At 47.7% G+C, this 27,173-nt stretch overlaps 1 protein-coding gene across 1 annotated transcript in view; it reads left to right on the top strand.

Moving 5' to 3' along the window:
- NRDE2 (NRDE-2, necessary for RNA interference, domain containing) overlaps positions 1-24,334 on the top strand; it is a 54,621-nt gene extending 30,287 nt beyond the window's left edge. The window contains exons 7-14 of the mRNA XM_008958186.5: positions 121-254; positions 3,929-4,049; positions 9,433-9,608; positions 11,714-12,100; positions 13,173-14,101; positions 15,816-15,954; positions 23,261-23,332; positions 23,932-24,334. Of these exons, the coding sequence (XP_008956434.2) occupies positions 121-254; positions 3,929-4,049; positions 9,433-9,608; positions 11,714-12,100; positions 13,173-14,101; positions 15,816-15,954; positions 23,261-23,332; positions 23,932-24,057 (2,084 nt within the window). The 3' untranslated portion in view covers positions 24,058-24,334. The remainder of the gene's footprint in view (positions 1-120; positions 255-3,928; positions 4,050-9,432; positions 9,609-11,713; positions 12,101-13,172; positions 14,102-15,815; positions 15,955-23,260; positions 23,333-23,931) is intronic.
- The last annotated feature ends 2,839 nt before the right edge of the window (positions 24,335-27,173 follow it).

The following is a 27,173-nucleotide window of genomic DNA, read 5'->3' as shown; positions in this document are numbered from 1 at the left end:
TTAATAGTGATTGCAGGTGAAAGGTGTTCTCAATGTGTTAATTGCCTGTTTTGAGAAGTTAGGTTCTTTCCCTTTAATGGTATCAACCAGGCTTCTTCCCCTTTGCCCTCCTGTTCGCAGCACTCTTTCTTCAGCAGTGCCACTTTCTGCGGCAGGCTGGCCACTCTGAGATGGCCATCTCATTGTTCCAGGCCATGGTGGACTTCACCTTCTTCAAACCCGACAGCGTGAAAGATCTGCCTACCAAAGGACAGGTACCCAGCTCTGCTCGCCTCATCTCTCTCTTCCTGGCTCTTTCTCTGGAGGGAGAGGGGGAAGGTGTGGATAATGAGAGGTGGTGTGGATAATGAGAGGTGGTGTGGTAGTGTTTTTAAAATATCATATCCTCCTTTATATCAGTCTGCTGAGGAGGAATTCTCAGAAATAGTCCAGTGATCTGAGGAAAGTTTTGTAATGAAAGTGGTGAGATGTGGATAGGTAAAGAAGCTTCCCCCTCCTTCACAACATAAAGGCTCTCTGAGGACCCACTCTCCCACCTTGCCTGCCTGCCTGCCTGCCTGCCTGCGTTCCTCCTTTCCTTTTCCTTTCCCTGCCCCCTTCCCCTCCCCTTCTTCCTCCCCTCCCCTCCCCCTTCCCCTTCTTCCTCCCCTCTCCCTTCCCCCTCCTCCCCTCCCTCCCCTTCCCCCTCCCCCTTCCTCCTCCTCTCCCCTCCCCCCCCTTCCTCCTCCCCTCCCCTCTTCCTCCCCCTTCCACCTCCCCTCCCCTCTTCCTCCCCCTCCCCTCCCTTCCCCTCCCCCTTCTCCCTTCCCCCTTTCTCCTCCCCTCCCCCTCCCCTCCCTTCCCCTCCCCCTTCTCCCTTCCCCCTTTCTCCTCCCCTCCCCCTGCCCCTCCCCCTTCCTCCTCCCCTCCCCTCTTCCTCCCCCTTCCACCTCCCCTCCCCTCTTCCTCCCCTCCCTTCCCCTCCCCCCTTCTCCCTTCCCCTTTCTCCTCCCCTCCCCCTCCCCTCCCTTCCCCTCCCCCTTCTCCCTTCCCCCTTTCTCCTCCCCTCCCCCTCCCCCTCCCCTCCCCCTCCCCATCTTCCTCCCCTCCCCTTCCCCTCCCCATCCCCTCCCTTTCCCCTCTCCCTTCCCCCTCCCCTCTCCCTCCCCCACCCCTCCCCCTCCCCTTCCCCATCCTCCTCCCTCCCCCTCCCCTCCCCCATCCTCCTCCCTCCCCCTCCCCTCCCCCTCTCCCTCCCCCACCCCTCCCTTCTCCCTCCCCATCCCCTCCCTTTCCCCTCTCCCTTCCCCCTCCCCTCTCCCTCCCCCACCCCTCCCCCTCCCCATCCTCCTCCCTCCCCCTTCTCCCTCCCCCTTCCTCCTCCCCTCTCCTCCCCTCCCCCTCCCCTCCTCTCCCCCTCCCCTCCTCCCCTCCTCCCCTCCTCCCCCTCCCTCCTCCCCCCTATCCCCTTTCTGCCTTTGTTTAAATGCTGGTTGGCTCCCCTAGTCAGGGAAACAGTTGTCATGCCATTTTAAACCTTGTATTAACTCTCCTCCACCCTTACACATTCTAGTTTGGGTCTTGCATCACTTCCTCAGTTAACCTTCTAAGTACCCACAATCTTCGCTAGAGTTGCAAATGAAATTACACAGAGATACCTTGTCAACAGTGATCCTTATTGGGGAAGGGTTAATCCTTTAGATGACAAGCGAGCATTGCCAATGTTTGAGATAAATGAAGATAAGTGAAGAAATAAAGAATTTTTATAGAGCTATGTATATAAGAAAATGTATCTTTTCCCTTTTTCTACTAAATAAAACTCAGTTTTCTACTCTGTAAAGATGTCTAGTGGAAGATAAACAGAATATATGAGTTTATGGTGAACATTCAAAAGTGTTTCTTGAGAGGCCAAGGCCTCCGTCATGTGGGAGTTTCATGAATTCCCAGTAAAGACCGTTTTTATCATGATGCTACCTCTAGAAAAAATTGGATTAAAGAATTATACCAGTTAAATTGCTATAATCAATCATTAATAAACCATATAACAGTAATTTTAAGACATGCTGTGAGATTTTAAGAATAGGCTGTACTACAGAAGTGATTCTCAGCTGACTCTAAGGAACCTTGTGGGTCAGGGTCAGAATTTCTCTCACCCCCTCCCCCCGCCCCTTTCCTAAGACCCTCTGCGATAAGAACAGAGTGATGGGTGGAGGGTTCTGCCTACAAATGTGACCCATCGAAGACCACTGCTCTAAAGTGTTGGGAGACCCCGATCCTCGTGCTTGAGGTTTTAAACACGAACAGCGCATGTGATTCCAAAGCATTTACATGACAACTTTGGAATAAAGTTTCTTATTTACTAATATTCCATATTGCTTTTATAACTGAGAGACGTTGTTACCGTGAACACAGTAGCGTGATTTAACACAGGCAGGTCTGATATTACTGGTCTGCGTTTCTGTGGAATAAACAAATAGATTATACTCATTTATCACACTATTTAAAAATAATTTTTTTTCTTAAGTAAACTTTCTTTCTTCACTCTTACAACAGCCAGACCTCTAAAGAGGGAGCGTAGTCGTCCTGGTTCCCCTTTCTGAGGATGACTGATGTGTCAGGACGTTTGCCCTGCCCTGACGTGACTCTCCTGGAGGCAATACTCTTCCAGGCGTGTGTGGCACTGCCCAGGGCTCAGGCTAGATAATCCTGTGGCTCATGGCCCATGCTGTGCCCACTGGAAGTCTGCTTGTCCTCTTCAAAAGGTTTCTTACAAAAGCTTTCACTGAGTAGGTTATTGGCTCACTTTCACAGTCCTGTTTCCAGTTGATAACATGATCACGTTTCTGTTCATTGCTGTGTTCACATTCTGTTCCATAGGGAAAGATTTATTGCCAGTGAGCTGCTTACCACACACTGCAGACCTAATGCCCGAATGAATGAGGGAGGCGCTAATGGGGCCAGCCTTTAAAATGCAGACCTTTAGGCTGGGCGCAGTGGTTTAGGCTTGTAATCCCAGCACTTTGGGAGGCTAAGGTGGGCAGAGCACCTGAGGTCAGGAGTTGGAGACCAGCCTGACCAACGTGGAGAAACCCTGTTTCTACTAAAAAAAATACAAAATTAGCTGGGTGTGGTGGCTCATGCCTGTAATCCCAGCTACTCGGGAGGCTGAGGTAGGAGAATTGCTTGAGCCCGGGAGGTGGAGGTTGCAGTGAGCCAAGATCACACCACTGCACTCCAGCCTGGGCAACAAGAGCGAAACTCCATCTCAAAAATAAAAATAAAAAATGCAGACCTTTTTACTCCCTGGTTGCCTACCTTGTTCAGATCTGTGCCAACAAGCATTTATTGAGTCCCTGCTAGGCAGTGAGTATTGTGCCAGGTGTTAGGAATATATAGTTACTTAAGATATGGTTGTGCCACGTAGCTCATGGTCTGTCTTGTTGGAACCTTCCTCTCAAAATATCTTGAAAGTGGCATGACTTTAGGAATTAGCTCGGGGGTCCAGTGACACTAGGTGAACTGGCAGTGCCACTGTCCCTGGTTAGACTGGCCTGGCAGGATAAGAACTAGGAAACTACTCCCTTCCTACCCATCTGGAGATCCTTCTTGCTGAACCTCAGCTGGTCTTTTTGTAACCTAATCCCGAGAGTGACCTCCCATCACTTTTGCCATATTTTGTGTGTTGGAATCACTAGGTCCAGCTCACATGCGAGTGTGAAAACCACAAGGCAGAGGTAGGGTCATGGGGGCTATCTTGGAAGCTGCCTGCCACGCTAGATAGTTCTTTTTTCTATCTTGGGGTGTGTAGCATGTATCTACTTCAAAGACTGATGGCAAACATGATTTCAAGGATCATAAGCTTCTCTTATATCCACCAGCGCGGATTTTGCCCACTGACTCAGCAGTTTTATACAAGTGAGGTCTAACGTCCATTCTAAAATCTGAACAGGTGGAATTCTTTGAACCCTTTTGGGACAGTGGAGAGCCCCGGGCTGGGGAGAAGGGAGCCCGAGGCTGGAAGGCGTGGATGCACCAGCAGGAACGAGGTGGCTGGGTGGTCATCAACCCAGGTAAGTCATCTCTCATTGAAGACGTGTACTTCTGTTTCTTCTGGAATTTGTTTTTACATCCTCATGATTATTTGTTTATCTGCTTAAGCTATTTATCAGTAGCTTCAGAATATTGCACAAACATCAAAATGTCAAAAATGTTAAGTAGATGTCATGGGTTCCCCTTAGAAGTTTTAAAGCAGTGGACTTATTCCTTCAGTACATAATGCTTTGAGGATTTGAAAGTTTCTGTAATTTCCCTTTTTCCTTTTATAGGTTGCAACTGAAGAAGGAATCTTGTTAATAACTGCCCCAATCCTCATTCTTTTTTTTTTTTTTTTGGAGACAGAATCTCGCTCTGTCACCCAGGCTGGAGTGCAGTGGCACGATCTCGGCTCACTGCAACCTCTGCCTCCTGGGTTCAAGCAATTCTCATGCGTCAGGCTCCTGAGTAGCTGGGATTACAGGCTTCTGCCACCACGCCCAGCTAATTTTTGTATTTTTGGTAGAGATAGGGTCGCCGTGTTGGCCAGGCTGGTCTCTCTGGTCTCAAACACCTGACCTCCAGCGATCTGCCTGCCTCAGCCTCCCAAAGTGCTGGGATTACAGGTGTGAGCCACCACGCCCGATCCCATTCTTTTTTAGTGTGTATTTCAGACAGTCTTTTTGTTATCCTGTCAGTGTACAGACCAACAGATACTTTGAAAAATACCTTTTTAGGACTATTATAAAGTAATTATTACCTAGCATTTACATAACTGTCACTCTAAATGACCCCCAAATACTTTCCAGATTTATACTCTAATGCAGAGCTGCCCAACAGAAATATAATGTGAGCCTCTTGTGTAATTTCAAATTTTCTAGTGGCCACATTAAAAAAGTAAAAAGGAACAGATGATGTTAATTTTGATAGTGTATTTTACTTAATCTAGTATATCAAAACATTTCAGTATGTAATCAGTATTTTAAAATTATTAACCAGAGATTCAGATGCCAATTGCATGCTTTAAAAAGAAAAAAAATTATTAACTAGGTATTTTGCATTTTTTTTTAGTACTCTTTGAAATCTGGTGTGTATTTTACACTTTTAGCAAATCTCAGTTCAGACTAGCTACTTTTCTTTTTTTTCTTTTTTTTTTTTTTTTGAGACAGAGTCTTGGTCTGTTGCCCAGGCTGGAGTGTAGTGGCTCGATCTTGGCTCACTGCAACCTCCGCCTCCCGGGTTCAAGGGATTCTTGTGCCTCAGCCTCCCAAGTAGCTGGGATTACAGGTATGCACCACCATGCCCACCTAATTTTGTATTTTTAGTAGAGACAAGGTTTCACTGTATTGGTCCAGGCTGGTCTCGAACCCCTGACCTCAAGTAATCCACCCACCTCTGCCTCCCAAAATGCTGGGATTTCCGATGTGAGCCACCGCACCCAGCCCAGACTAGCTACTTTTCAAGTGCTTGATAGCCACATATTAATGGTGACGTATTGGACAGCACAACTCTAAGACATTCAGGAACTGCTTCACTCCCTGAAAGGCAGTTCCAGCATAGAGAGAGATCTGCCAGGCAGATGATTTCATTGAAAGTTCTATAGGGAAAGAGTGATGGACAAGGACTCAGGAGATTGACTCCTTGCCTAGGCTCAGTGAGCCTCTTCTCACAGGTGTGACCTTTCTTTGTTTATTCATTTGCACCATGAAAACTTTGGATTAGGTATTGTCTTGCACGACAGTTCAGAGCTCCGGGCCAGGGAGCATCTCTATTACCACTAAGAAGCGAGAGGGGCCCTTCAGGTGTTTTGGGGTAACTCTCCTCTGGGCAGTGCTGTCAGGCAGTGATCATGCCTCAGCTGGGGCTGTCAGAGTCTCAGCTGTTTAGATTTCCCTGGAGTGTTCTTTTCCAAAAAGAATGAGAACTATTCGTCAGGCTGACCAGTGGTTTTATGTATGAAGAAAAACAGCCTGCATGAAACGGAAGTAGGTATTGCACTCAGCCACTGAGTCTGCAAGACCGCATAAGCAAGGGCCAAAAAAACAGAAGTCTGATTAGTAACTCTCCTCTCTGAGTGACTGACTTAGCATGGGTCTGTGTTTTTAGGCTTAGTTTTTTTGTTTTTTTGGTTTTGTTTGGTTTTTGTTAGAGAGCGAGCCCATTACAATGCATAGTATCTGTTACACGGTTTGCTGTGTTCTGCATTTCTGTGACAATAAAGTTTTCATAGCAGTGTCCACAGACTAATTTTACTTCTGATAAGTTTCCAGATATCTAATGGTCACTTAAAATCAGGTGTAAAGTTAGTTTTCTCCAAAAGGGAATGCAAATGAATATCAAAACCTTGACTTTTAGCATCAAGTTAGAGACTTGTGTTGGTACTTGCATTCTCTGCAAGCTTCTCACACATTTCCATTATGGAGAAACTTTTGCTGAATTTATGAATTTCTTTCTAATGAATTTAATGGAAGTCCTCCAAAAAACTAGGAGGGTCAGAAGAAAGGCTGAAAATTTTCTTGATTCCAGCAAACCTAATTGATAACAATTTTTGTTTTTATTTTATTTTTAACTTCTCTTATTTACCCTGAAAGGTTAGCGTTGAGAGGGTAGTTGATTTCATCCTGCAGTCAAGCATTTATCATAGCATGTTTCTTCTCTCTTGCCCTCACTTTCTGTTAGTATGTAGTTGTTATACATGAATGTCTGTCCAAAGCTCTGTAATCTTTTGAGTCCTTAATGTAGTAAATTCAGATATCTAAGTCTGATGTATGACTCACAAAGGTAATTTCTCTTATAAGAGTTTTTCAGTGTGATTAAAGGATTACTTTAAACATAGATCTTTAGAAGAAGGTGATAAATACATTCAGTTTTCTTCTTTGAGAAACTCAGAAGAGCATTTAGGCAGAATATTGGTGGAATAATAGAATGCTAATATATACATTATGCTAATATATATGATATGTAATGCTAATATACACAATATATTATTATTATACTACGTATACACATTATGTGTTTTAAGTTTTTAAAAATATTTTATTTTGAAATAGTATAGAGTCACAAGAAGTAGAAAAAATGTACCAAGAGGTTTTGTGCACCCTTCATCCAGTTCCTTCCAGTGGTAGTACCACAGTATAATGTCAGAACCAGGGAACTGACATTGGTACAGTCTGCAGTTCATTCACATTTCACCATTTTACATGCACTCATTGGTGTGTGTGTTTCTATGGTACTAGGCAGTTTCTGTCACGTGTGTAGCTTTGTGTAATCACTACCACAATTAAGATCAGACTGTTTCATCACTGCAGGGCTCCCTCGCGGTATCCTTTCTTAGCCACGTCTGCCCCTTCCCCCTCCTAACTCATGGGAACCACTAATCTGTTCTCTCTGTTTTCCTGTTATCTCATGAAGGTTATATAAATGGAATCATAAGGTATATAACATTAACAAAATTTTTTAGTTGTAAAATATAATATAAAATTGATCATTTTTAAGTATACAGTTGAGTGACATTAAGTACATTCACACTGCCATGCAGCCATCACCTCTATCGACCTCTGCAACTTTTTCATCTTCCCCAAGTCTGTACCCATTAAAGACAAATTCCTCACTTCTCCCTCCCCCCAGGCCCCAGCAGTCATTCTACTTTCTGTCTCTATGAATGTGACTACGTTAGGAACCTGGTGGATGTGGAATCATCCAGTAGTTGACCTCCTGTGACTGGCTGATTCCACTTAGCATAGTGTCGTCAGGGTTCATCCATGTCACGCCAGGATTTCCTTCCTTTTTAAAGCCGAACACTTCTCCACTATGTGTGTATACCATCCATTTGTCAATGCACATTTTGGTTGCTTCCACCTCTGGGCCATTGTGAATAATGCTGCTATGAACATGGGTGTACAGTATCTGTTTGAGACTCTGCTTTCAGTTCTCCTGGGTAGATATTCAGCAGTGGAATCGCCTCATATGGTAATCCTGTGTCTAGTATGCCATGTTGTTTTCCATACAGCAGACGGCAGCTGCACCATTTTACATTCCCACCAGCAGGGCACCAGGCTTCCAATTTGTCCACATCCCTGGGAACAGTTGTGTTTTGTGTAACTTTTTGAGATTGGCTTTTTTAACTTAGCATAATTTCCCTGAGATACATACAAATTGTTGCATATATCAATGGTTTGTTCATGTTGATTGCTGAGTAGTATTCCATTGTGTAAATGGACCACAGCTTAACTGTTCAACCTACTGAAGGATGTTTGGATTGTTTCCAGGTGTTGGCGATTATGCATGAAGCTGCTTCTGAGTATTAGCATATAGGTTTTTGTGTAAACGTAGGTTTTCATTTATCTGGGATCAGTGCCCAAGAGTGCAGTTATGCTAAGTGCATGTTTAGTTTTGTAAGAAACTGCCAAAATGATTTCCTGTGTGGCTGTACCATTTTATATACTTTATTTTTTAACCTTGAACTTTACAGATAACTCTGGCTTTCTTCCTCTTCCCTTCTACGTGTTCAGAGTTAGGAAACAAAGTGAAATAAATTATTGGATATCCTGATTTGGCTTTTTTAAAGGCAAGTTCTAGTGAGCATAGGTCATAATTAATTATACGGTCCCTGGCTAAAAATTCGGATGACTTAAGAAAATCTAAACTAGCGCCATCATTAAATGTCATTTAGCATTCTAAAACTGTGTTGTCTAATACAGTAACCTCTAGCCACATGTGGCTATTTAAAATTAAATAAAATTAAGAATTCAGGCCAGGCGTGGTGACTCATGCCTGTAATCCCAGCACTTTGGGAGGCCAAGGCAGGTGGATCACCTGAGATCAGGAGTTCAAAACCAGCCTGACCAACATGGTGAAACCCCATCTCTACTAAATACAAAAAATTAGCCAGGCATGGTGGCACATACCTGTAATCCCAGCTACTCAGGAAGCTGAGGCAGGAGAATTGCTTGAACCTGGGAGGCGGAGATTGCAGTGTGCCGAGATTGTGCCACTGTACTCCAGCCTGGGCGACAACAGCAAGACTCCATCTCAGAAAAAAAAAAAGGAATTCAGTTCCTTTACTAGCTACATCTCAAGTGCCCAGTGAGTCACATGTGGCTACCCTGTTAATGCAGGTATGTAGTGCATTTTCATCATCACAGCGAGTTCTGTTGGACAGTACTGTTCTAGAGTATGTGTCATTTCCATTTTAATCACTATACTATTAAAAATAATTTGATTTGATCACCTTGTCTTCCTTTGCTTCCTGAGGACTTGACTGATTACAAAGAGTTCCTAAATGCCACTGAGTATCCTGGGAGACTGGCATGGCTCTTACACATCTTGCGGGTGCCCAACAGTCCCTGACATAGCAGGCTGATTGAGTGGCGATGGTGGTTTTATTTGCTGATGAGGTGAAGAAGTCTCATTCTTGTCTAGATGAGGATGACGATGAACCAGAAGAGGATGACCAGGAAATAAAAGATAAAACTCTGCCCAGGTGGCAGATCTGGCTTGCTGCTGAGCGTTCCCGTGACCAGAGGCACTGGCGGCCCTGGCGCCCTGATAAGACCAAGAAGCAAACCGAGGAAGATTGTGAGGATCCCGAGAGACAGGCATGTATCCTCCGCCCCAGGCAGGAAGCTGTCCAGGGGGTCCCTGCCTGCTTTCCATTCCCATGCGCTTTGGTTATCTGAAAGGAGGCCGCTGGAGCTCTCTTAGCAGTTGGCTAGCTTAGGAGATGCTAACCTGCTCCTGTTCTCATCTGTGGAAACTTCCTTCCTGCTGGATATCAGTGTAGAATTTCCTTGGCTGCTGGTGATGGGGGAGCATATAGGTGCTTGACCAGAGAGCTTCTGTCCCCTAGTAGGTGGGTGGGCCCTTGTGGTCACCCCTCTGGAAATTGTCTTCCAGGTCATTCAGTTAATTTTTCATGTGGAGCCCTGTGGGATACATACAGATTATTCAAAAAACTCGGAATCACTGTCCTAGATTCTTTCCTTGTGTCCACTTTCCCCACCCCACTCTTGGGTCCGTGAAGCTGTAGCAGATAGACTGGACTCTAGAAGACAAGAGGGACTGGCCGTAGGGTCCATGTTGGACAGTTGGCATCAGCGTGTCTTGCGGAAGAAGAAACTAGTGTTTATTGAATACCTGTGGCGTGCCGGGCAGTTGCTCTGTGTTATCTCATTTACTGTTACCATGTGACTTGTTACATGCTGCTCTGTGTTTAGTGGCCAGCAGCTCTGGAGGTTTTAAATTAAAATGAAGAAATGCTGTCTTGATACCTGGAATTGATCCAGTTTAACCAGATACCAACTCTGTGTCTTGGAGCTCTGTGACCTTTTCTACAAACGAGGCGCCCTGAAGGCAAGGAGTTTATCCCTTTTGTTTAGTGCTCTGACGTCAGTGCCTAGAACAGCATTTGTCCTGTGGTGAGCACTCGGTGAATCCTCTTGGATGTTGAAGGAATATTTGTTTGATGATGGAGCATCTGCTCTGGGCAGAGGGATCAGCACAAGTGAAGGCCCTAGAGTGCCAGGAGCGTTTGAGGAGTGGGGAATGGGGTGGCCAGACTGCAGTGAGGACACAGAGAAGTGGGGATAGAGACAGAGGTGATCTCTGGAGGAAGAAGGGGCCAGCTTCTAGCGAAGCCTCAACTCACTGGAAGTCTTGGAGAGGGGACTACCTGGGAGGCCTCTTGCCTCGCTGAAGCTGAATGTCTGCAGAAGAGTGGAATCTTTCTTTGGTATCTGAGGATTTTGTAGAGTTCACAGCCACCCTTCTGGAAGTCATTTCTCAAGGCTTAGAGTCCCAGCAGTCTCCTGGAAGCAGATTTCTGGAGCAGACTGCTGCTGCAAGCAATTTCTTGCCATTTAGCTTTTTCTGTAATCAAAGCCTGGGGGAGAAAAGCTTTCTAATTTATTTTTAACATAAAGAGCAGCTTTCTGATTAATTGATGGTTTTGATTGAGTCCCACATACTCTAGTTTATTGTGCTTATGTTATGATTTCCGCTTTGCTGAGAGCCACAAAGACCAATCAGATAAGCAGCACCAGGACACAAAGGGTGGCCTCCTTGGCCTTATGTTTTTAAATTATTACATGAACTCAGCTGTAGACATTTACAGTTAGTGTTAGGCTCTTATAATTGCTTTTAACGTGCTCCATTGCTCCTGTAGGTTCCTTCTTACCTTGAGTCTGTTTATCTAGTTTTGTCTGTTTATCTAGTTTTGTCTGTTTATCTAGTTTTGAGCATATTTTTCATTTCTTGGAGCAATTTTGTACAAGGAAACCACAAATAGTAAAGTTCTTATCTTCCATCTTACAATACAAATTTTTCACCATCATGCGTTATCAAAGTACAAAAGCAATTATGTATGCTTTCAGAAGTGAACATGTTTCTAGATTTTCTACAAATCCATCAGGATACTTTGAAAGCTTCTGGCTTAAACCCGTTCATGCCTTCTCTCCTCCTCAGGCTTTCCCATGTGTTGAAATGTTAATGGCACCACAGGGCGGCCTAACAGTTATTCTCCAGCTGTCCAGGTTGCCTTGCGAGGCCTCTGGCTTGTGCTAACAGAGAGCTTAGCTCCTGTCTGTTTAAAATTGATTTAATTTGAATAATGTTGAACCATTAGTACACGCATATAAACAGAATTGTGACAAATGTGCAGGTTTTGTTTTGTTACATGGGTCGCTTTATTTTGTCTTTGTTGCAGGTGTTGTTTGATGATATTGGGCAATCTTTGATCAGACTTTCCAGCCATGATCTTCAGTTCCAGCTGGTGGAGGCCTTCGTGCAGTTCTTGGGTGTGCCTTCTGGCTTTACTCCTCCAGCCTCCTGTCTTTATCTGGCCATGGATGAGAACAGCATCTTTGATAATGGACTTTATGATGAAAAGCCCTTGACTTTTTTCAACCCTTTGTTTTCTGGGGCTAGCTGTGTTGGCCGCATGGATAGGTTGGGCTGTCCTCGCTGGACCAGGGGTCAGAACCGAGAGGGCGAGGAGTTCATCCGCAATGTCTTCCACCTTGTCATGCCTTTGTTTTCAGGCAAAGAGAAGTCCCAGCTCTGCTTCTCCTGGTTACAGTATGAGATTGCAAAGGTAATTCCAGACTCGTCCTCCCATGTTTGGGGACTTTTCATTTCACGTCAGTGTTTATAAACAGGATTGTAAGCCTCCGAGTGCTCTCCCTGGAACTATGCCCCAGCACCTCCTCCTCCAGTGACCCTGAAGGCACCTTGTGTGTGTTTGCCCTTCTGAGGGGCCGCAGTGAAGAGGAGTAAGGCAGGAACGAGTCAGGCTACCTCAGTGACTCTCGAGCTGTTTATTGTATTATCTTGCACTACCAGGTCCCCGTCCTTATATGAACAATGAGTTCTCAAAATAGTTTTAAAGCAGCGTCAGAGCATTCAGGGGCTTATTAAAATAGATCAGCGTCAGGCGCGGTGGCTCACGCCTGTAATCCCAGCACTTTGGGAGGCCGAGGCGGGCGGATCACCTGAGGTCAGGAGTTCGAGACCAGCCTGGCCAACATGGCAAAACCTCGTCTCTACTAAAAATGCAAAAATTAGCTGGGCGTTGTGGCGTGTGCCTGTAATCCCAGCTGCCCAGGAGGCTGAGGCAGGAGAATCGCTTGAACATGGGAGGCAGAGGTTGCCGTGAACTGAGATCGCACTATTGCACTCCAGCCTGGGTGACAGAGTGAGACTCCATCTCAAAAATAAATAATAGATAAGCTACTGATAATACTTACCCTCCTCTTTCTGCTAGAAATGAGTCTGGATCGGCTGTTCTGTCCTCTGCTGGCCACAGTTAGTACTGGCTCTCTTAGCACCCAAGTTCTGAAGCTTCAACTACAGATTACACACACCAGGCTGTATTGAAATAGTGTGTTAAAATGTTGTGGCCACATCTCTTTGGAGAACATTTGTAGGTATCAGCCTTGTTTATAGAGATTTCAGCTGGAACCCTGGATTATAAATTTGGGGGCAGTTGTGGCCCTGGTAAAAATCCTCATTTCTTTTCCAGCTCAGAGAGCCTCAGTGTTTACCAGACCTGTGATAAAGGGAGAAAGTGTAGACGCCTTTTTTCCTGTCAGTGCTTTCTACAGTTGGCAGCAGAGGACGCCTTAATTACAGAGCACCTGAAGTCATTCTTCTCTTTTTCCCTGTAGGTCATTTGGTGCCTGCACACTAAAAACAAGAAGAGATTAAAGTCACAAGGGAAGAACTGCAAAAAACTAGCCAAGAATCTCCTTAAGGAGCCAGAAAACTGCAACAACTTTTGCCTGTGGAAGCAGTATGCACATCTGGAGTGGTTGCTTGGCAACACGGAGGATGCCAGAAAAGTTTTTGACACAGCACTCGGCATGGCAGGAAGCAGAGAACTGAAAGACTCTGACCTCTGTGAGCTCAGTCTGCTCTATGCTGAGCTGGAGGTGGAGCTGTCGCCAGAAGTGAGAGGGGCCGCCACAGCTCGAGCTGTTCACATATTAACCAAGCTGACTGAGAGCAGCCCCTATGGGCCCTACACTGGACAGGTGTTGGCTGTTCACATTTTGAAAGCGCGAAAGGCTTACGAGCACGCACTGCAGGACTGTTTGGGTGACAGCTGTGTCTCCGATCCAGCTCCCACCGATTCCTGTAGCCGCCTAATTAGCCTGGCTAAATGCTTCATGCTCTTCCAGTATTTGACCATAGGGATTGATGCTGCTGTGCAGATATACGAACAGGTGTTTGCAAAACTGAACAGTTCTGTTTTCCCAGAAGGCTCTGGCGAGGGGGACAGTGCCAGCTCCCAGAGTTGGACGAGTGTTCTCGAAGCCATCACACTGATGCACACGAGCCTGCTGAGATTCCACATGAAAGTGAGTGTTTACCCGCTGGCCCCTCTGCGAGAGGCACTCTCACAGGCTTTAAAGTTGTATCCAGGCAACCAGGTTCTTTGGAGGTCCTATGTACAGATTCAGAATAAGTCCCACAGTGCCAGCAAAACCAGGAGATTTTTTGACACAATCACCAGGTCTGCCAAACCCTTGGAGCCTTGGTTGTTTGCAATTGAAGCTGAGAAACTGAGGAAGAGACTGGTGGAAACTGTCCAGAGGTAATTCCAGACCGTTCTGTTCGTGTGCCCCGCAAATGTTTATGGAATGCTTGCTGTGTTTCCCTGACCTTGCTGGGTCTCAGGAATACAGGGATGAACATGGCACGGTGCCCAGAACACCTGCCATGGGGCTGTAGGTGTCATAGAATAACGGATTGAAAGGCAAGCGAGACACAAAGTAGCGGCGCCTCTCAGGAGGGGGGTTGGTGGCTGTCGCCTGGGTGTGCTTCTGGGGAGTATGAACGTTGTTTCTGTGTGCATGGGTGGTGGCCATCAGATCACGAGAATGCTGAGAAGCCGTCACAAAAGCCTGATGGCTAAGAGCACCGGGGCCAGGTGGCAGCTTTCTGGATTCCAGTGCCAGCTCTTCTCGGCTGGGTGAACTCGAGCAGGCCACTTCCCCTCTCATAGCTCCCTCTCTGTCAAATGGGAATGAAAAACCTACTTCATAGGGTCTCTCTGAGGGGTCAGTGAGGTAAGTGCTTGGTACAAAGTGTGTAATGACTGGGAGCTTCTGTCAGCATTCCTAGTGACAGAAGTGTCATGTTTAAATTCCATCTTTGATACGATATTTTCTTTTTTTATTTTTATTTTTTGAGACAGGGTCTTACTCTGTCGCTCAGGCTGGAGTGCAGTGGTGCAGTCTCAGCTCACTGCAGCCTTGACCTCCTGGGCTCAAGTGATCCTCCCACCTCAGTCTTCCCGGTAGCTGGGACTACAGGCACCACCACGCCTGGCTAATTTTATTTTTTATTTTTTGTAGAGACGGGGTTTTGCCATAGTGCCCAGGCTGGTCTCCATCTCCTGAGCTTAAGCGATCTTCCCGTCTCAGCCTTCCAAAGTGCTGGGATTATAGGAGGGAGCCACAGTGTCCGGCCTGATCCAGTATTTTCTCTCTAAAGGTTAAATGTTAATCTGGGGGACACATTAGCTTAGGCATCATTGTTTTCCCAGAATCTTTGCTGTTGCTTCACTCTGACCTTATAAGCCAAAATTGTCTTTGAATAATATTTCACTTGTTTTTTATTTCTTCCATTGGGATTTTGTTCACTCTATGTGAGCCTTGCTTTCTCTATTATAAATCAAAAGGTCTTTTCTTCCTGTAAAGTAGAATTTGCATTCTGCTGATTAAAGGGTAGCTTTCTTTCTCTTTTTTTTTTTTTTTTTTTTTTTGAGACGGAGTCTCACTCTGTTGCCCAGGCTGGAATGCAGTGGCGTGATCTCAGCTCACTGCAACCTCCGCCTCCCGGGTTCAAGCAATTCTCCTGCCTCAGCCTCCCGAGTAGCTGGGACTACAGGCACCAGCTAATTTTTGTATTTTTAGTAGAGACAAGGTTTCACCATATTGGCCAGGCTGGTCTCCAACTCCTGACCTTGTGATCTACCCACCTCGGCCTCCCGAAGTGCTGGGATTACAGGCATGAGCCATCGCGCCCAGCAAAGGGTAGCTTTCTTTAGAAAACAGAAGCGAGCGGGTTTTTGTGTGACTTCAAGACAGATTCGGTGTGGTGTGGAAACCACAGAACTCTGGCCTGTGCCTTCTCCTGGCCTTGGAGAAGCCCCATACACAGCGCTCTACGCCTGAGGGACAGCTCTCCCCTGAGTCTGTCTGATCTGGTTGTTGCTGACACTTATCATCACTAAGGCATCTCTTCCTTCTGTGATGTAGGATGAGAGAGCTTGTGTCAGAGTCACGTGAGCCTTTACCTTGCAGGTTAGACGGTAGAGAGATCCACGCCACAATTCCTGAGACCGGCTTAATGCATCGGATCCAAGCCCTGTTTGAAAATGCCATGCGCAGCGACAGTGGCAGCCAGTGCCCCTTGCTGTGGAGGATGTATTTGAACTTTCTGGTAAGAAAATATTGAGATGTTTTGTGTTCACGCAGAGCTCTACCTCTTCCTTCATAAATGAGAAGGTATTTATGAAATGAGAAGTAGCCCCTGCCCAGGAGAGCTGGGAGGCCATATTTCACTCTCATCTTCTTGGCATTGGTGAATCTCTAAGAAATCCTGATGGAATAATGTCAGATCTCTCAGGACTTGGGAAGAGGTTGCAAGTAGTCCATCTTCTCGAAATATTTGGTAGAACGAAGTTGAGTAGTTACTGGGCTATTCAGTGCAATAGGATTTAATGTGGGTTTCTCTGAGTTGACTTAAGTCGGTAACTTGCAAAATGGTCTAAGAGCTTTCCTTTGAAAGAGACCTATATTCTTTGCTATTCTGCTCATAAGAATTTCTAGGTCCTGATTGTTTTGTTATTAAAAGGTTCAGGTTGGGTGCCGTGGTTCAGGCCTGTAGTCCCAGCACTTTCGGAGGCCAAGGCGGGAAAATCATCTGAGCCCAGGAGTTCGAGACCAGCCTAATCAAGATGGTGATACCCCATCTCTACAAAAAAATTAAAACATTAGCTGGGCATGGTGCCTGTGAGCCTTTGGTCCCATCTACATCAGAGGTTGAGGCAGGAGGATTCTTTGAGCCCAGGAGTTTGAGGTGGCAGTGAGCTATGATCACACCACTGCACTCCGGCCTGGGTGACAAAATGAGACCTTGTCTCTTAAAAAAAAAATGTAATCTAGAATGTAATTTTTAAAATCAACATTTCCGGCTGGGCATGGTGGCTCATGCCTGTAATCCCAGCACTTTGGGAGGCCAAGGCAGGCAGATCACCTGAGGTCAGGAGTTCGAGGCCAGCCTGGCCATCATGGCGAAACCCCGTCTCTACTAAAAATACAAAAATTAGCTGGGTGTGGTGGTATGCGCCTGTAATCCCAGCCACCTGGGAGGCTAAGGCAGGAGAATCGCTGGAACCCGGGAGGCAGAGGCTGCAGTGAGCCAAGGTCATGCCACTCTACTCCAGCCTGAACGACAGAGTGAGACTCCATCTCAAAAAAAAAAAAAAAAAAAAAAAAATCAACATTTCCTTTTTTTTTTTTTTTAAGACAAGGTCTCATTCTGTTGCCCAGGCTGGAGTGCAGTAGTGGGATCTCGGCTCACTGCAACCTCTGCCTCCCAGGTTCAAGCAATTCTCCTGCCTTAGCCTCTTGAGTAGCTGGGATTACAAGCGTGAGTCCAGCTTATTTTTGCATTTTTAATAGAGATAGAATTTTGCCATGTCAGCCAGATTGGTCTCGAAATCCTGACCTCAAGTGATCCGCCTGTCTCATCCTCTGAAAGTGCTGGGATTACAGGTGTGAGCCACTGCGCCCGGCCTAAAATCGACATTTCTAAAGCAGCTTTGTGTTCATTTAAAAGTACCATAGAGATTAAATATGGTGAGACACCATTTAATTTTGTGAATGTGAATGTGAATGTACAAGCTGAAAGGTGGCTCTTTGGCTTAATAGAGTCTGTGAATTGGCTCAGCCTTGGGTTAAAGGTCTGGCATTGGGCTGGGCCTCGTTTACTGTAATACATCTGTTGCCAAGTTGCACTTTTTTTTAGAAACAGTCTTCCAGGCCTCTTGCTTTAGTTCAGGGGTACTCAGTCATATCCAAGTGGTCTTCAATGAATATTGTACGTTTCGGAAATCAAAAGTGATCTTCCTGGCCAGGCGTGGTGGCTCATGCCTGTGATCCCAGCACTTTGGGAGGCTGCTCATGCCTGTGATCCCAGCACTTTGGGAGGCTGCTCATGCCTGTGATCCCAGCACTTTGGGAGGCTGAGGGAGCCCGATCACCTGAGGTCAGGAGTTCGAGACCAGCCTGGCCGACATGGCGAAACCCCATCACTACTAAAAATACCAAAAAAATTAGCTGGATGTGGTGGCAGGCATCTGTAATCCTAGCTACTTGGGAGGCTCAGGCAGGAGAATCGCTTGAACCAGGGAGGTTGCAGTGAGCTGCAGGCGGAGTTTGCAGTGAGCTGAGATCGCACCACTGCACTCCTGCCTGGGTAACAGAGTGAGACCCTGTCTCAAAAAAAAAAAAAAAAAAAAAAAAGAAAAAAAACAAAGTGACCTCCTTACTCATAAATCTTATGTATATATCTGAAGATTTCCATAGGATAAATTCTCAAAACTTGATCATGTTACACATGACAAAACTGGAGTGTAAAGAGATACAGAGCGAGTATCCGTATCTGTTGGGCCCCCACTCATTCCTGTCTTTGATTCCAGAATTCATCGGGTGTGTCTCTCTGACCTCTGGAAGGAGCCAGGCACTGAAGGCCTGAGGGGCTGGGCAGGACCTGTGACCTCAGGACAGCTGCTCATGGGCACACTCAGGAATAATGGGCACATTCTTGGGGGCAGAAGTTGGCGTCAAAAATGAATTACCAAGTCCGAGTGTGGTGGCTCATGCCTGTAATCCCAGCACTTCGGGAGGCCGAGGTGGGCGGATCATGAGGTCAGGAGATTGAGACCATCTTGGCTAACACGGTGAAACGCCGTCTCTACTAAAAATACAAAAAATTAGCCGGGCGTGGTGGCAGGTGCCTGTAGTCCCAGCTACTGGGGAGGCTGAGGCAGAAGAATCGCTTGAACCCAGGAGGCAGAGGCTGCAGTGACAGCCAAGATTGCGCCACTGCACTCCAGCCTGGGCGACAGAGCCAGACTCTGTCTCAAAAAAAAAAAAAAAAAAAAAACCTGCAGAAGTTTATGCATTTCTCTTAACATTTATTCTTCAGACCCAGAAGCTCTGATCTTAAGGTTTGACTCGTGTGTGAGCTGGAAACTTGCCGGCAGGATGCTGCTGTTAGTAGAGACAACAGTTTGAGGCAGCAGAGTCAGGAGCCCAGGGTTTTAGTGAAACCTCCACTCCTGTCATCAGGCTGCTCAGCTGAGAGAGCAGAGCAGATGCTCCCTGATATTCCCAGCATAAAGATTCCACCCATCTTTACATTTAAAATGGTGGAGTTTGCACATTTGCCAGTTTAACTTACCCAGTCTTTTACAGGTAGAGGCAGGGTAAGGTGCAAATGTACAATATTTTTACTAAGAATTTTCCATGAGCCTAGTTTGGTTCAGTTGTAGACAAAAAGTGCTTATTGGCTTTGAAAAAAAGATCTGGCCCCTTAGAGAATTTCTCTCTTTTTGGAAAGGTAGTATTGGAACTAAGGACTAATTAGAGCAGAGACTGCCCCTAGCAGTTCCTGAGGCATCTGGGCAGGCTCCTAGCACTTTGTTAACACAGTGAAAAATCACATTAGGGCCAGCATGCAAGGTGAAGGTAGCGAGTGCCTGAAGAGGCGGGAGAAGGGAGCCTCGCAGGCCGGGGGGAAGGCTAAGGCTCCCTGGAGGAGGGCTGTGAGGTTGGTTGTGCGATTGTGCCTTTTTGTGTACATGTGCATATACGTGCTTGCTTATACATATGCACATACATATACTCTTGCAACATGCATGCAAGCTTATTTGCTTGCTTGCACTTTTTTCCCTGTAAAAATGTTTGAAGGAGTTCGGGAGTTCGAGACCAGCCTGGCCAATATGGAGAAACCCCGTCTCTACTAAAAATACAAAATTAGCCGGGCGTAGTGGCACATGTCTGTAATCCCAGCTACTTGGGAGGCTAAGGCAGGAGAATCACTTGAACCCGGGAGGCGGAGGTTGCGGTGAGCCGAGATCGTGCCACTGCACTCCAGTCTAGGCAACAAGAGTGAAACTCCATCTCAAAAAAAAAAAGTTTGAAGGAATTAAAGCTTATTCTTGGCCACGGAGAATATGGGAGGGAAAGGAATTGGACAAACAGCAATTAAAATTTTCCACTAATGTTGGAATTTAGCAGGTTAAAACCTCATTTTTAGGAGAGACTTTCAAATGCGCTGTTTTGCATATACATTAACACTCTCAGCCAAAGTTTTTTTTTTTTTTTTTTTTTTTTTTGAGATAGGGTCTTTCTTATTGCCCAGGCTGCTGGAGTGTGATGGCACTATCACGACTCACTGCAGCCTCAACCTCCTGGGCTCATGCAATCCTCTCACGTCAGCCTCCTGAGTAGCTGGGACTACAGGCATGCACGACCATGCCTGGCTGTTTTTTTTATTTTTTGTAAAGATGGGGTCTCACATATTGTCCAGGCTAGCCTCGAACTCCTGGGCTCAAGCAGTCCATTCACCTCAGCCTCCCAAAGTGTTCAGATCATGGGTGCGAGCCACTGCCCCTGGCTTGTTTATTGTTTTGTTGTTTTAGCTAAAATTGCAGTTTTTTCAAGATACTTAAAATCCTTTAATTTGGTCATCTACCTACACAATAAAGAAGGAACTATGAGTATATAAGCCAGTTAGTTGATTTCATGGGATTGATGAAAGACGTCTTAAATAAAAAGGGAACAGTGGCATTTCTGAATTGTGAATCATTAGATTTTCTTTTACCCGCTAGTATAATTTGTTCCATCCTGTTGACAGCTGGCAGGAGTCGGTATATATTGAAAGGCCATCATTTACAAGAGCTGGTGGGAGGGAAAAGAATCCCCCTGAGTTCTATCAGAGATAAACCAATAAACCTCTCAGCAGAGTGTCAGTCTTCTCTCAGGAGCACATGGAGGGAGCATTATAGAAATGCATCTTTTTTTGTTTGGACAAGGTTGGTTATGTTTTGTTACATAAAAAATTGTATAAGCTAACAGTTGCTCACATTTGTTTATAAGGAGATAAAAAAAGAGAATCAAAATTTGCAAAAGCCTTAAGACCTTCAGCTTCCTCATTTTTTAGAGATGTTGCTTCCCCCATGGGGAGGTGGCACACATCTGCTAAGAAGGTAGACAAATGCCAAAACAAGTGATTACGAAGCACCAAATAGCTTCTCTACACGGAGGACTCAAACACTTGGGACGTTAGTGATGCAGCCAATGGGCAGCTGCCCGCCACTGTCACTCGCCTCCCCCGTGGTCACACAGGGGAGAATTATTGTGGCCCAGCTCAGGTCTGAGTCATAAGCATTTTTTGTTTTTTTGAGACAGAGTCTTGCTCTGCCATGCAGGCTGGAATGCAGTGGTGCAGTCTCAGCTCACTGCAGCCTCAACCTCCTGAGCTCAAGCAATCCCCACACCTTAGCTGGGACCACAGGTGCGCACCACTGTGCTGGGCTAATTTTTATATTTTTGTAGAGACAGCGTTTTGCCATGTTGCCCAGGCTGGTCTCGAACTACTGAGCTCAAGCAGTCTGCCTTCTTTAGCCTCCCAAAGTGCTGGGATTACAGGCGTGAGCCACCGTGTCCGGCCAGCATCTTGTTGGCTGAGTTCTTCAGATGGTTTGTATGAGATTCGGTTCCTGGGGCTTCGTGTGAGGGAAGTGGCCTCTGTGTGAAGTCTCCATTCCTGCTTCCCTCTGGGAGACTGCCCTTGGCCGAATCACACACTCACTCGGGCACCCATCATGGCAGTTCTGCTCCTCCATTAGCTGTTTTCTTAGGTTCCCAGCAAAGACCCTGTTGGTTACCTGAGATGCTCCCAGTCCACCTGAGGAGACGTTTACCTGGACACAATCCCATAGGGTGCGGACACAGTACCATGGGAACTCCAGCAAAGAAGAGTTGCCCCCTCTGTTATGTTTCAGTCCTGACTTAGGAATTTCATGAGGGGTCTCAGTTGTCAGTTCAGAAGATGAGAAAGGACCAGGAGAGCCAGATAGCGCCCATGAACTCTTCCCTCCCTCGAGACTGCACCAGTCAGAGGTCAAACGTACACGCAGGCCACGTCTCAGAAGATGAAATCATGGACGGAAGCCACACATGGTCACCACCAAGCTTTCACTTGGCATCGAGCCCTTCCATACCTCCGTACAGTGAGGGCATCTCCAGCGCTGATGGAGGCTAGCCAGCTGTGTACCTGGATTTGTTGGGTTCCGAGATTAGCTGTGCATGGTTGTTACATTTTGTCAGTATCTTAGGAAAGTATGATAACGCTGAAGTATGTTAGCATGGGAAGGAAGGACAGCGCTCAGTGGCTCTTTGGTTATAAATTCAGAGGCTCAGCCTCAGAACTGGAGGCTTCCACCAGGGAGGACATGCAGGAGTCCTCCGAGCCTCACAGCTGGCCCTGTGCGTGGCACTCGCAGAGGCTGGGGAAAGACTGGGCCTTGCCTGAAGCAAGGTTATCACAGTTCCGTCCCTGTGACTGTGGGAGTTAACCGTTGAGAAGGACTGGCCATGGAGTCCCGGCTACTTGGGAGACTGAGGTGGGAGGACTGCTTGAGCCCAGAAGTTCAAGGCCAGCCTGGGCAACATAGACAGTGAAAAAAAACAAACAAACAAACAAATAGAAAAGGGAGTGAGGCCATCCTTGGTAGATGGAGTTCCTGAGATGTAAATTGGAGAGTGGAGTCCCTGGATGCCACTGTTCAGGTTTCTGGGAAGCCGGTCAGCAGCCCTCACTGGTCCCGGGCTGGATGCTGTGCCCCGGCCGCTTGGTTGGGCAGGGCTGGCGTCCCCTAGAACCTTCTGAGGGAGGGGAGCCTGCAGGACGGGGTGGGTGGAAACAGAGACTTCAGCTCCACAAGCCCTGCCTGTGCCCACTCCTGGCTGCACAGCTACCTGTGGAGCTGCCCGTGTGGGCTGTGATTCCTTGGAGGGCTTGAGAGGGGCTGTTGTCAGCGGAGGTCCCAGGCTGGGTCTCCTTCCACACTGGGCTGGGAAGGAGGCTGTGTGGCTGAGTCGAGACGGAGGGTTTTATATCTAGAGAGAACACGTGCTGAATATCCACACAGATACTGAGATTGCCGATGGAACTTGCACCTTTTGTAAGGTCAGTGATCACAGTCCTGGCCATCTCGTTTCTCTAAAAGATAGTTTTCAGAAAATGGCAAGTATTAAAGCAAGTGTCTTCTCTATGTTTTCTAAGATAAGTATTGTAGAAGATTTTCTCTATTTGTATAATGTCTTCAGCCTCACCTCACTGACACTCCTTGGTTTCAAGCAGTGTTACTAACACCCAGAGGTGACAGCCTACAGCAAAGGAGGAGATCTGAGACTTTAAAAAGTCAGTAGTGTTCAGGATTGACACTCTGGGGCCATTTGAATGGGAGGAAACAACCCCAACACAGCAGTGGCTTCTGAGAGTGCTCCCTGGCACCTGCCCCTGTCCCACAGCCACCGTGACGGTGCCAGGCCCTCTGCACAGGTGGGCTCACTGCAGCTGAGGGCTTGTGCCCGTCATCCAGGGGCGTTTGTGTAGCCTTAGCCTCTCTGTGTCAACTAATCATGTTTGTATTTTCTCCCCCTCACCTCAGGTTTCCTTAGGAAATAAAGAAAGAAGCAAAGGTGTATTCTACAAAGCACTTCAGAATTGCCCTTGGGCAAAGGTAAGTGTTAAAGGCCATGGTGTCTTCAGCTTCCCGAAAACTTCCCGCCAGGTCTCCGTCCAGCTAGTGTCTTCCCAGCCTGCCCCGCGGCACTGGGGATGCTCGGCTCATGGACGCCATACCCTGTCCCAAGGTACATCCAGAGCCTTTTCCTGGTGAAACTGTCCCCTGTGGAGTCAGAGCCTGGCCCTGCCTGGGGCTGGTGCTTCATGGAAGTGTTGCCGTGGGTAGCTGGTTTCCCAGCATTTGGTCAGAGTCCAGCCCAGATGCTGAAAGAGTTGGGATCATGTCCCAGCCTGGCTGTGAGAGCCCAGGTCAGGTGACACTCAGAAGTGAAACTGAGGGCGACGGCCAGCAATTCCTGGACCCCTTTTAAAAGAGAAGGCCTCGCTTGGCGTTTGCTCACTTTTGCGAGTTCAGTGTCCTTCCTGAACATGCCCAGTGCTGCCCGAGTTAAGAAAGTCTCAGCCAAGGGGAGCAGGGGCTGTGGAGGGCGACAGGAGGGCAGGGTCACCAGGAACCTGGCCCTTGCTTCCTGAGCTCCTCCAGGCTGACAGGAAGTGGCGGCTGAGTAAGGCGGCCTTCCTGCCTGCCCCTAGGTGTTGTACCTGGACGCTGTGGAGTATTTCCCCGATGAGATGCAGGAGATCCTGGACCTGATGACTGAGAAGGAGCTCCGGGTGCGCCTGCCGCTGGAGGAGCTGGAGCTGCTGCTGGAGGATTAGAGAGCAGTGGGAAAACGGGCTGTGCCTGTGAGGCCAAGTTGCCCACCCTGCGGAGCTAGGAGGTGCGAGTAGAGAACGTGTGTGTTAGGAGAACTCGGCTTTTGAAATGTTCTTTCTCGATAGTAATAATGTGGGCTGCCAGCCTCTCACATCTTGCACACTTTTTGGGTGTGTAAATGACACAAAAGCTATTTACATATTATATATGTGAATATGTGTATATATGTACATAGCCAGAGAGTCATGCCACGTGGTCATTAAACCGATGATGATTGAGGCGTGGCAGCGTCCTTGCTCATTCTCTCCCTGTGCGCAGCCAGCACTGGCCCCCGCACGGTGAATGTGTTCCCTCCGCTGGTGTCGTGGTGGTCCTGCCAGGCCCTCTCTGAGATAAAGGTCTGGTTTTTCAGCACTAGGATGTCTTCCCCAGGCTGGTAAGCAGGAGATTTTGCTCTTGTGTTGAGACCCGCAGTTAACGCTTGGTGTTCTGGCCTGCACGCAGTGTGTGGCAAGTTCCCTGAGTTTACCTCGGCGGCGATGCCTCCGCCTGGAGCTGGAGGGGCAGCGTGCCCTGGGGCTGCTGAAAAACTCAGGCCTGTGGAGTCAGAACCCGCTCTTCAGCAGGTCCCAGGCCACTTGAGTGTGGAAGGCTGCCCGGGGCAGTGGCAGCCTCTGCGGGAAGCCTGCTCCCAAGCCGTCTAGGAGCCGAGCACGCTGTACCGCCAGCCCCAGCCCTGCCTGCATGAGGGGCCCGGCACGCTTGTGCAGCAACGCTGCTTACACTATGAAGGCCAAGGCTGGCGCGGTTCTGGTGTTGCATTCGAGGGCTGTGAACAGAATGAAATGTCAACATCCATTTCTCAGACTTGTTCTGCCTCTGAAGAGATTTTTAGTGCTGAGTGATTTTCACTATTAACATATGGCTGGAAGGAATGGTTTTCTTATCTTCTCCGAGCTCTAGACTGGCTAACTTCTCTCTGGCTTTTTTTGTTTTCCTCTCTTTAGAATTGCTGTATACTTGTATCTCCTCAGCACATTTAGAAAAGCCAGTGTATAATTTTGGCTGGCAACTGACGGACGCAGCGGGCAGCAGCAGGCAGGCAGCGCACGAGAGCGCCTCCCAGGGCACGGTGGGAAACTGGCCAGCCCAGCCCCACTACTGCCCTCTCCTGCTCGTCCCCAGTCCCTGAGCTACAGGTGGCTGTAGGCAGAAGCCCACCGGGTGTTCCTTAGCGACAGACAGGTCGTCAGCTGCGCCCCTTGATGCCTTTTCACAGAAACAACCCTCAACTTGAGGAAGTTGAGAGCTCCACCCTGAGGTGGACTTGCTCCCCCTCCCTGAGAGCTAACTGGCTTGAACTGTCATGAGTTCCTGGCTGCCCACAAAGAGGGACCTTCTCCACCCTTGTCCTCTGCGTGGGGCGGACATCAGCCAGACATGTCACCGACCTGATTGGGGGCAGGGAGTAGGAAGTCCAGGACCAAACCATGCTCCCCATGACAGCAGCTGGCGCCTCAGTCCCCATCTGACTCATGTCTCTTCTCATCTGGTTCAGAACTTAGAAGGGCGTGGCCTCTGATCAGCTGGTCCCCTCAAACCCCAGTGGCAACCTGTCCCTTGAGAGCCAGGAATGGCTCTTAGCAGTGGGCAGTGAGCCCCCGAGAGGATAAAGCGGCTGCTCGGACAGATTGCGAGCACGTTACTTGCTGCATGGGAGGAGGTTTAAAACAAATCAAAGATTCCTTGAGGGCATTTTACAGAAAACAAGATGTCGAGAGCATCACTGTTATTATTTAAAAGCCCATTTGAGGCCAGGCGCGGTGGCTCACGTCTGTAATCCCAGCACTTTGGGAGGCCGAGGCGGACGGATCACGAGGTCAGGAGATCGAGACCATCCTGGCTAACATGGTGAAACCCCCGTCTCTACTAAAAATACAAAAAATTAGCCGGGCGTGGTGGCAGGCGCCTGTAGTCCCCGCTACTCGGAAGGCTAAGGCAGGAGAATGGCGTGAACCTGGGAGGCAGAGTTTGCAGTGAGCCAAGATCGCGCCACCGCACTCCAGCCTGGGCGACACAGCAAGACTCCGTCTCAAAAAAAAAAAAAAAAGCCCGTTTGAGATTGCTGACATGAAGTTCTGAAAGATGACTATGTGCCTCCCAAGACTAACCGTCAGCTCAGAGGGCTGAGAAGGGGGTTCCCAGCTGGAGTCAAACAGTGGCTCATGTGTTTCATCAGGAACGCTCGTCATTTCCCCAAAGGAGTCACTGATCACATCAGACCACAGGGGTCGGCCCACCTCGGGTTTGGGACAGTGTTCTTTCCTGGAATGAAGCAGTGGCAATGCCTCTGGCACAGGATCGCTGGGCCTTCGGGAGGCCAGGAGGCACCTCTGTGCTGTGTTCCCAGTAGGAGGAGGCAGCTACTACTTGTAAGGCACACATATCATTTTGCATTGGAAAAGTGAAGATGGGCTTGCTGCAGAGGGAGTGATGGGAGAGTTCACCTTAAATTGTTCTACTGAGGAAGGGCTCCAAAGAGCCATTGGGTTTTCCGCAGGCAGACGGGGTTCTCCCTGTCCGGCTCACCAGTGCAGGAAGCCAGGGAAGAAATTACTGTGGGAATTCTATTATTTCACAAGCACTTCATTCCTGCATCCCTGCACTTGGCACCGCAGGCCTCAGTGACCAGCTGCCGAAATGGTAATTTCAGCATTTTGGTCAGTAAGCAAACTGGAGAAGCAGCTGGGGTGGGGCGCAGTTCAGCCCGCTACCCTGACACTCTAGGCCCTGGCATTTGCTTTAGCTGCTTTTGTAGAATTGACATGAGGGAGACTGTCCCTCTAGAGGAAAAGGCTCAGCTATTACCAATGAGGAAAAGGCAATACTGATGTGCTGGGGTTTTTTGTTTTTTTAATCTCAAACTTAGGAAAAGATGCAAGTGCGTTACAAAGAATTTTGTTTCCTGAACCATGTGAGTCAGTTGCTGATAGTCTGCTACCCGCCCACAATACAGACACTGAACAGGAAGTCAGCATGGACACAGTACTCCTAGCGGGTCCTCAGGCCCAGTCATGTCCTCTAGGAAAAGGATCCAGTTCAGGAGCAGGAGCTGCAA

Source organism: Pan paniscus, chromosome 15 (genome assembly GCF_029289425.2).
Source record: "Pan paniscus chromosome 15, NHGRI_mPanPan1-v2.0_pri, whole genome shotgun sequence".
In the NCBI taxonomy this organism is placed as follows: domain Eukaryota; kingdom Metazoa; phylum Chordata; class Mammalia; order Primates; family Hominidae; genus Pan; species Pan paniscus.
Note: the sequence above shows the minus strand (reverse complement) of the source record. Positions and strands in the feature narration are given on the sequence as shown.